Source organism: Fusarium graminearum, chromosome 1 (assembly GCF_000240135.3).
Source record: "Fusarium graminearum PH-1 chromosome 1, whole genome shotgun sequence".
In the NCBI taxonomy this organism is placed as follows: domain Eukaryota; kingdom Fungi; phylum Ascomycota; class Sordariomycetes; order Hypocreales; family Nectriaceae; genus Fusarium; species Fusarium graminearum.
The window spans coordinates 9,235,844-9,246,089 of NC_026474.1; the positions used below are offsets into that span (position 1 = coordinate 9,235,844).

The following is a 10,246-nucleotide window of genomic DNA, read 5'->3' on the forward strand; positions in this document are numbered from 1 at the left end:
ACAATGTAACGCGATCGACCCAGAATTCAGCTACCAGCATCATCCCAATTTGCCCCGTCTCCGCTCCAGCTATTTGACAGCCGCCTTATGCGTGGCCGCTCATAGTTGTGTCTAACCAAGCAGACATGCTAGGTATTCACCGTAACGTCTTTTACCATTACTTTGAGGACTGCAGCACGGTTGTGCAGTCAGACTTCGTCGGATAAAGCCTAGTAATAAGCCAGACACGGATTCTCGCCCAGGCGAGCCGCATCTCGCCTCCAAGTACAAGCTTGCCAACGTCATGCCGAATGGCGCGGTAGCCGACGGGATGACATTGATGCAATCAATGGCTAGAATCCCGTAGTGACGCTTGTAAGGAGTAGTCATTCAGGCTCTGTTGTGCACCTCCTCAGCTCTTCACCATCTACACAATCTTCATTGGCCTGGATAAGCCTTCAGAACGTAATATAACACCCATATTAGCAGCACATCGTATTTCATCCATTTCCCATGACAGTACCTGGCATCGGTATCTCCCGATGTCGACTGGTCAACCGCTTGAACACACGCTTACAAGCATGCCGGCCTCAGCTACCACGTTGTAACGGCTTTCCATTTGTCACTTTTCTTCTTCTGGCGGCGGCATGAAAGACGTCCCCAGACTCTCCGGTTTGTGACACAACCATTTTTAGGAAGCTTATTAGGCGACAAGGTCCTCCTGAGGAAGCTTTTCTGCATCGGGACATGTGTCAATCTACTGGTAACATACAGCTGCGCCTCCCGGCAACCCCCACAGAGTATAGCGATTTTAGAAAGGGGCACAATGGCTGCTGTGGGAATACTACATATTCATCTACTTGCTTTACTGACGATATGTTTAGTTGAGAGACTGGCCCGCCTGTCCTGGAGCACCCTGGTCCCGTCGAATCTTTCACCTGTTGGACTATTTCGAACCCCGGCACGGACAATTTATCCCCTTGTGGAGATCATGGTTCGGACGGGGCTCTCAGCGCCATGATCTACACAAACCCGTCATGCTAACCAGCCAAGGGCGAACCGTTGCTCTAAAGTCCCGGCAAAATAAAGGAGATGCTTGGCTGGGCTGCTTCTCGAACTCTTCAGTGCAGCCTTCTTTGGCGCCACACTGCCAGGGCTGTCCTGTCAATGCCTCGATGACCTGCGTACTTCCTAGTTGACATATGGCTCAACAGAGGCCTAGCAATTTGTTGAATCTGGCACAGGTCAGGTCGACAAGAGGTGCAAGGACGCATACCTCTCTCTGTCTGGTCATCATCATCGCCTAATGCATGCGGCACCGTGCCTGTGCCACCGGACGAGGACCGACTGCCGCAGCATGTTTACAATGATGATGCTGGTTCCCGCTGCAAGCCCGCGTTTTAGTTTTTCTGACTCTGTCATCTCTAGGATTGCCATTGTAGCTTTCCCCTTTACTTTGAACACCGATCCGGGCTAATCGAGCCCACTAATTATATACGTCTCAAGAGTCCCTGGCCCGTGATCCTCGTCTCTTTGGTCCACACCCTTTCAGCCCTCCGTTCCTGACACCCCAAACCCCAGTCGTAACCCCAAACGACTACCGTCTTCAGAACCTTACCTACCACTTCATGCGTTGTCCACCTAGTCAAAGCTTTTAGGGACCTACTTTTCTGTTGTGGTGGATTCGTCTCATCTCTTTCCTTTCCCCTTACCTGATCGCGTGTTATCACGCTCTGACATACTAGTTGCGCTGAATCTGGCACTCGCCTTCAAGCCTCTTCCTTGTCTGCCCTCTCACTAGTCAAAGGACGAGACACTCAAACAAAGCGGCTCCGGTGATCTGAAGCTCTGAGGACCCTGTTGAACGAGTAGAGAGCAATATACCTGGTCCTTAGATCTGCAACCTGAATTCTTCAGTCCGGCGGGTCAGGCCTCGATCTATCTGACACTCCAGCCTCTCTTAACACCCCGTCCCTCCGCATAGAAACACGAAAGAGCAACCATCTGCCAAGTTTCATTGCATTCAGCACCCTACCAATACCCTGGTCTTCTGGAAGACGTACAAGAAACAGACATCCCCCTGACGGACAAACGAATTGCTTCTCCAATCACTTCGTTTTCGTCCTTTTTCTTTCCTCATCCCCCGAACCTGTGGAGTGTTTTCCACTCTAATCGTTAATACCCCGGAACGTGGTTGATCCCGTTTCTAGCATTCTTCAACAAAAGTTACCATGAGACTGTGATCGTCCATATTACCCTCCACGACCAGACACACGGCACCATACTTCGATTCTATAACCTTTAGATAAGGTCCATTACTAGGACAGCTGCTGGCATTACTCGAAATCTGGCCTCTCCAGAATCACTCAAAACACCTTAATACTTTCTCCTTCAAAACAAACCATCTCACCTTCAGCCATGAAGATTGAGTCGATTCTCAACCAGTTCAATGAACTAGATACGGAACCAAGAACCAGCAGAGAAAGTACACAGCAAGACAGCGCACAATGGGAACGAAGAGACTCATCATTCCTGTCGTCGACCCCACCACCAGAGAGTACTCAGTCTAGAACGTCAAGTGTACGATCCGACAGTCGAACTCGTACGCCTTGGGATGCTGGAGGTTACTCTCTGCCCAGGGACAATATCTCGACCCCTTCTTCCCGATCACCCTTCTCGACCGTGTCTTGGGGAGAGCAGCAGGAAAGTCAACGGTTGCAGAATGTACCCAATAACGCAATAAGAAACGTGTCAATGGATGCATCGGCTTCCTACACGTTGCCCGTTCGGTAAGCAAACTCAGGAGAAAACATGGCATGCATGAGTTGGGGTTGAAATTGACAGTTTTCCAAGAAGAATGGCTTCTACTCCAGATGTCCATCAAGATGCATGGACTCCAAAAAGGTGCACCCTAATTTCCTGATCGACTGAGTATCAAGAACTAACAATGTTAGTCATCACAGTGAAGGCCGTCTTTCCCAACACATACGGAGGTAAGTTTGTGTGATTCAGCCATGCTGTATAGGTAGTGGCACCCGTACATCCAAAGCTAACGCGATTCTAGGTCGAGTCTCTGGACAGATTACAATACGTCTCCAGCTTTAGGAAGCCATAAGATTTCGGATAGCCGCAGTAGCTTCTCATCTTGTTGTTCGTCGACGTTCTCTGCCAATCATTCAAGAATTTCATCAGTGTCCACTATCAACGGAAGTCATGTTATGGGTTCTGGAATCGCCGACCTGGAGGCTAAACTAGAACGTTTACCAAGACTATCAGCACCACTCCCACCAGTCATTACTACTCCGTCCGGGAAACCAGAGATACGCTTACCACATACTGCTAATGGGGTTGGCCCATGGTCTTCTGGGAGCCCTTCTGACTCAATTCTAGAGGCGAGGATGGTAAGAAGGAAATACAACCAATTGTCAGGAGATCAAAGGTATGTCAATTCACTCCAGCTATTGAACAACAATATCTCCACACATCACATTGCCTACCCCTTTTGCGCGCATAAGCACTGGAAGACATCTTTCTTTTTCCACATAGCTCAGGTGGTGATGGTTATTGTTTGTCGTCTGCAAAGCCGGGAAAAAAAGGGGGCACATGCCTGGTTGCCTGGAGCAGCAGAGTGACGGCACCCTTGATGTTCGTGAATCACGGACGGAATTCCTACTGTTACTGGATCAGCACTTGCCTGACAAAGACACCTCTGGGATGGATGATGCTCAGGAATGACCAGATTTTTTCAACTGCAAAACAGTCGTCTTGTAAAAGCACCCTCGTCGTATCGCGAACTCGTCCTTGGGACCGTGAATCACACTGTGTGGTTGACCACCTTCTGCTTCGTTTCGTTTCGTTGAGCTCGTTCGTTCGGCTTCCACATCCCGTGTCCTGCCAGCTTCCTCCCTCTGTCTTTTACCGCCTTCAAGCTATAAAACCTCGTTGAAAATACACTGACACTTCTCTTCTTCCCAGCTACTTGAAGCCAAAGGACCATCTGTTGAAGCCAGTGGACCGTGTTCATAAGCGTACCATCTCAGCGCCAAACCCTGCCCACGGTTCTACTCAACCATTTGGTCGGACAACGGCGACTCTGCCACCACTTACGTCTAGGCATTTTGAGACGGCAGCGCTACCATCACCGCAGATCAACACAGTCTATGAGCGCCCAGGTCTTGAGCAGTATCCTTGGACACACTCAGAAGAACATTCGCCAGCCCCCGGCATGACTACTAAGTCCCCCTTCGATCCGCCAGAGAGTGGCAAGATTTTGTCCGATAGAAGTATACACGGTAAGTGCGCGGCAGCTTCTTCAAGTTGTCTTATACTGATGTATTTGTCCTTTTCAGCGATGCCCTATTCAAACTCGAACGATCGCGTTATCGCAGCATGCCGTCGCTTCAGAAAGGTTGATGTCAACACACCTCTTGAGGGCGGCGACATTTGTATGGCAGTTGAAAACTGCACGACCGGCTCCGTTCCTCGCAAGGTTATCTCACATCTGTTTGGTCGCAACAAGGTCTGCACCCGTCGCATACCTGAGCGTGTCTGGGTATGCATGTGCCGCAAGCACTATCAGAGAATCCGCTACCGCACAGGAGCCGACTTTAGCGTGACTCAGATTGGTATGGTATACGAGCAGATTGTCAGAATGATCTTTTGGAGTCGAGGATTGGAGAACCCCGACGGAACCAACCAAGAAGGCATTGCCATTCGATCATGGACCTTCTCGATTCGCAGGCGCGAGGTAAAGCGCATGGCAGATACGAACGGCCGAGACCTCGTTCCTCGTTGGATCATGCAAAGCCTTGGGGAGGGCAAGACGCATGACGAGATTTTGGACGTCGTTGAGCGTCTTCACCATGAAATACAACAAGGAACACTCAAGGATGTCCCCCCTGTTGAGTTTCTTCCAGAAGTTGTTGATGCTTTCACAAATGCACCTGCCCAACTTCAGACTCAAGTTGCAAATGGAGGTGAAGTATCTTTTGCCAGCCATCCTGGCCGTTCATTGAACACTGGCGACGCAACAGAGTCCCCTGTCTCATTCGTCAAAGAATCATCGCCCCTCGAACCAGTTCAGGAGGAAATATACATGAGCGAGCGTAGCAGCGAAAAATCAACGTCTTCGACTACCCCTCCCGCTGTCTACGAAGGCTCTCGACCTACCTATCAGCATCAATCACATATCGACAATGTGCCCAGCCGACGTACCTCTTACGCATTCGGCTCTCGATCCCCTTTCGCCGATTCAGGCCCAGGCCCAGATATTGATCGTCGATCCAGTCTTGCCTACCATGACAGTCAGAACCCAGTACCACCCTCAATGAGCTATTACAGTATTAATCGTCAGATGCAGGCGCCCACGATCGATCACCGAGGTTCATGCGATAGTGTTCCTCTCCTTCAGACGGCCTACGGTGGTGGCTACCATCATGGGCTGAGCGAGTTTGTACTGACAGACAGAACCCTCCCAAACCATGCGTTTGCTGCGCCGGCAATGGCCCGCGATAATCTTGCACCATACGAAACGGGACACCTTACGCGCAGCAGTCGGGACAGCCATGAGCCTCATGCCTCGATATCCGACCCGCAATCTACTTCCGGCCCTCTGGACCATCGTCCCTTCGGCTCCGGTTCAAGTCAAGGCCAAGCCAGTGTCTACTCGAATCGAAAGCCAATGGAACGTCATTGCCAGACCAGAATGAACAGCGCAGACACCTCTATCTACCCAAAAATACCCGATGAACGCTACTACATCGATGTCCCGCATCTACAAACCCACCAGCCTTCTTGGTATCCTCCCGAGACTGAGTGGAACGCTAGGATCGGCCGCTCTATGAACCAATACCAGCAGCACACATTGGCTTGCGCCGACGAAGCTAGCCTTTATCATTCGCACCAGTTCCCTAAGGAGGAATCTTCAGAGTGGTCTGGTACTGATCGACCCGCCGGCAATGGAATTTCCACCATGTATCCAGCGGCGGTCTGTCACTCAGGTCACCCAAACGGATCTTTGTCTATGGGTGGTTTCGACGTCGAGCATTCTCGCGGCAATCTCAAGGCATACCAGCACAATTGGTCGACCAATGAAACCGATAATGACCGACATGGTGCTCGAGCTTCCGATAGCGGTCGCCAGGAAAGGGGACAGGCTCCCTGATTGATGGTAGCCAGAGCAAGACAACGAATGATACTTGCTCCTATACGTCGTATGTGTAGCGACATGCCTGCACTCTCATCCTATGGTATGCACCATGGTATCAGCTTCATGGTTATATGATCTGCGTTTGTTTCTATACTTTGGGCTTCCCATTCTTGCTGCACAGATGTCGTTAGTTTGATGTCTGGTATCTTTAAAAATTTGTTTTTCAAGCCCGCTGTTCATACCTGCACATTGTCCATAGTTGCACATCAGTGACTATTGCAACAACAGAAAGCCAATTTGCAATGTTGTTTGGTATGAAAAGGAACTGGGTTAGTTGTTTTATGGAAGTTACGATTTGCTCCGCCGCCGATATTTGCTATGGGGCACGATTATGAGAGAGAGGGTTATGGGTTTTATTGATTGAGGCGTCTGGTTTTAGTCGGATAGATCAAAGAAGCAAAATAAATAATTAGCTCCTGATTCTGGTTTCATTGTTGACAAGGTGTCGCTGTGTAGAAAGAAGGCACTTCGGAGGCTTGTGATGAAGGCGAAATGTTGCTTCATTCCCCCCTGAACATGACAATACCACCGTCCCAGTCCTTCAACTCGCCAACGTTGGCCCTGGCCACTTCAAGGAAACCAAAACGCTTGTAATATTGGTCCAGCCCACGCAATCCCACCAGCCAAGTGGGAACGCCTGCACGATCGGCCGCCTCCAAGCCGTTCTGGAGTAGCAGGGAGCCATAGCCACTGCCCTGAACCTCAGGAGAGACGGAAAGGCTGGACAGATACCAAGCCGACCGACGACGAGGAGAATTGAGAATTTCTGGCTCAATGGTACTGAAGACGCGGTCGTAGATACCTAGACGATGAGGATCAACACCACGAATGGGGAAGAGGTAAGAGTGCAACTTCAACACTGCCCGTATGAGAGGGGCAACCCAGGCGTCTAAAGCGAGTGAGTGACATGATCAGGGATTGATACAGAGCCAAGTGGATAATGGCATGGAGACATACGAAGTGAGAGCCATCGATCAGTGAAGGACACAGACTCATCCGGAATATGCCACCACGAGAAAGCGACGGGTTCACCCTTTGCATCATCAAGCATTGTGAGAACATAGCCTGCCGCCCAGTAGCGCAACCGAAAGCGCCGAGCTACCCACTTCTGCAAAGGAGCTGGATCTTCGTGGCGGCCTGGAAACATGTAGTCGAGCAGGGTCTCCTTGTTGAAACTTTGAAGATATAAATCTGTAGCAACATTGACGTCGGATAATGTGCCAGGGCGGATACGATGGAGGATCTGCGTCGCGGCCATCTTGAAGGATTTAATGGCAGTGCTGGTAGCTCGGTTGAATAAACGAGATAGAGGTTGTGAGTAGTCTGTCTGTATACTGCTTCTTCTGAATTCAAATTCGGAGATATTGGCAGGTCTTTTCAGATGAGTAGAAATCTCCAAAAATAACTGGTGCTTTTGGGCAGTCAACTTGATCAAGCCCGCAGTAGCCGCTTATTGAACTGCCAATTGTAATGTGACCTTCCAATCTGTCAAGATTTTTGTGCGATAAGGCAATGGCGCATTATCCAAATACTTGTTGTGTTTCTCAACCTTTTAAGGTCATATTTGAAGGTGTGGATTGAGTTGATTGACCTGCCATAACGGGTTTTACACCGGGTGAGTCAATTGTCGAGCCTAGTTCCGGAAAATTGACCTGGGTAGCGCATCCTTTCGCTTAGAGCATCCTTTTTTGGGAGCTGCTAGAGTCATGCCAACGGTTCAGCTCGACGAACTCTGAATAGCATCACCGGATATATTTTTTCGTGGTGTTGTGATGAGCGATAAACGTTACGACGGCCTGCAACTGCTAATTAACGTTCAGTTAAGTGTCTATTGAGCTTAATTTAGCCATGCATTTAGATACAGGCAGGGTCGGAAGAGCGAAGGAAGCTGCATCATGGCTTAGCTGAAACTAGTTTCTCGTATTCTTCCTCAATGGAGCCATTCTAACTTGATTCCTGTTCCAAGCAGAGTTGAAGGCCTTTCATGATATTGGAACGCGTACTCTGTCTGTACTCGGGTGTAAATGAGCCGACGTTTTGGCCACCAAGGGTTGAGAAGGGGAAAGAGGAGTAGGCTTAAGAGCCAACTATCTTGGGTATAGCATAGTAGTCGACGTCTGTCTCATGCAAATAGGGTGTGACTGTTTCTTTAATTAGATAACTTGACATGGGTTATCGCGTTTTGTACGAAAAAGTAGATGTTGCGTGCTTGATAGGGATATACTACATTACTTAGATAGGTAGTATATCAATTCGCGAATACAACCCTGCGTCACTGATGTCATTTCGCTCAAGTTGAATGGAGATAGCTAATCATGAGTAAGTCTGACATTTTAGTATTGTTTGTGTTTGAGCACTGTACTGTACCTAATCAATAATAAGCTGCTTCTAGAAAACCATGGCGGCTTCTAGCTTGATGATGCTTTATAAGTGATTTGATATGTCGCAAGTTGCATTGCCGGGTGAGATCGAGATCTAGGAGAGCCTGATTATCGACTGGACCTTCCCATGCTGGCCTGCCATATCATCATCAGCTGCTTAGGTAGGCATGATTAAGTCAACCCCGACTAAACTCCAGACCCCGTTGAACCTAAGCCCAGCTAAGCTTGGCGCTAACAGCCGTCCCGTGGATCCATGGCAATCGCGGTATGTTTTGGATGCATCCACTGCAAGCTGACATGGCCTCACTGGGCTGAGAGTCAACGGTCTTCCCGCTCTGTTCCCTCCATCAGTCTGTCTGCACAGTAATACATTGCCGATGGAGCCAACTCCCTGCACTCGACAGATGGAGACCAAGGACACGCAGTGGTAGTCTAACGGATGGGAGGGACGGATTTAGTACATACAGATACCTAAGTGGGTTTGGTACAGAGGTACCGTAGCGACTGTACCGGTGTGACGTGCGACTTGCGACCCGCGACTGCGACGTGCGACGTGCGACGTGCGACCCGGCATTTTGGAGACATGAGATGTGATTGATGGGGACGGAGATTGATCAATTGGATTCGGAGCTGTGTTGGACTGAACTGGTAGTCTAGGCCCTGTACAGTATAGTTATCACCCGGTTTCAAGGTTCTTCCTCTCGGAATGAGCTATCTCTGCCCTGGTTACACCAGCCATCGTGGGGAATTGGTTAGGGCTGGACTTGCTCAAAACGTTAAGTTCATCGTTCATTCATGGATTGTATTGGATTGGAGGCAGGCGCTTTTCTGGGCCGTTTCTAGGCAGCTACATTACGGGCGTTCGTTCATTCTTGTATCGTAATTCATTCATTCTTCTTTCCCGCTCAAGTAGCCCTACCTCGGCAGTACCTTCTTCTAACAGATAGGTACCCAAGTACTAAGATTTTTATTCCAATTCCAATTCCATTCTGCGTTATACCAGCTAAGGTATAAAGCGTGTGGCACCTAAAATACCTTAGTACCATTAGCCTCTTACCTTTTTATTTGAAATCATCCCCTGGTTGCCCTACATGTATGTATCTACCGGCCTGTGGTAGGTAGCTGTAGAAAGAGCGGGGATCAAACTCCAGCCCCAGTACCTACCTTCTATGTACATGGGTGCTGCCACCTTCCTGGGCAAGGACTCGACTCTGCTCGTGTCAGGTCTTAATTTCCAATATTTTACCTATCCTTTCAAATCAACATTTTCAGCCTTTTCTTACAGCCTCAAATCTACGACTGTCCCACCCCTGTCAGCAGCTTACTAACAGATTAGACGTCATCCTTGAATTTGGTCCCTGTCAATCTTGCCAGACCAGGAACCTGGCAGGCACCTAGAGCCTGTCTCTCGGGTCTGCCAACTACCGTTCCGCAACGTGCAGCACAGCACAGCAGAGCGCAACGCAGTACAGTACAGCACTACGCGGTACAACCTTGAGGCGATTCATATCGTTCTTTCATAACCACCTACCCTCAGACCATACCATTCCATACCATACAGCACAGTACCATACCGTACAATACGGGACTGGACGGTATAAGCAACCATCCCCTAGGCTCTGGCCCCAGGCCTATTCTGAAACGAGGTCTGGAAGTATCAAGAGCCCCATCGACATCT

The 10,246-nt window shown here is 49.4% G+C and overlaps 2 protein-coding genes across 2 annotated transcripts; one reads left to right on the top strand and one right to left on the bottom strand.

Annotated features, from left to right (window-relative positions):
- Positions 1-2,397: 2,397 nt before the first annotated feature.
- FGSG_09943 (uncharacterized protein) lies at positions 2,398-6,578 on the top strand (the record flags this gene model as incomplete). The annotated part of the gene is made up of 5 exons (XM_011320549.1): positions 2,398-2,768; positions 2,943-2,972; positions 3,161-3,418; positions 3,955-4,271; positions 4,329-6,578. The coding sequence occupies 5 exons, from the start codon at positions 2,398-2,400 to the stop codon at positions 6,140-6,142; spliced, it is 2,790 nt and encodes a 929-aa protein (XP_011318851.1). The 3' UTR covers positions 6,143-6,578.
- A 109-nt stretch (positions 6,579-6,687) lies between these two features.
- FGSG_09944 (uncharacterized protein) lies at positions 6,688-7,445 on the bottom strand (the record flags this gene model as incomplete). The annotated part of the gene is made up of 2 exons (XM_011320550.1): positions 6,688-7,076; positions 7,145-7,445. The coding sequence occupies 2 exons, from the start codon at positions 7,443-7,445 to the stop codon at positions 6,688-6,690; spliced, it is 690 nt and encodes a 229-aa protein (XP_011318852.1).
- Positions 7,446-10,246: the final 2,801 nt, after the last annotated feature.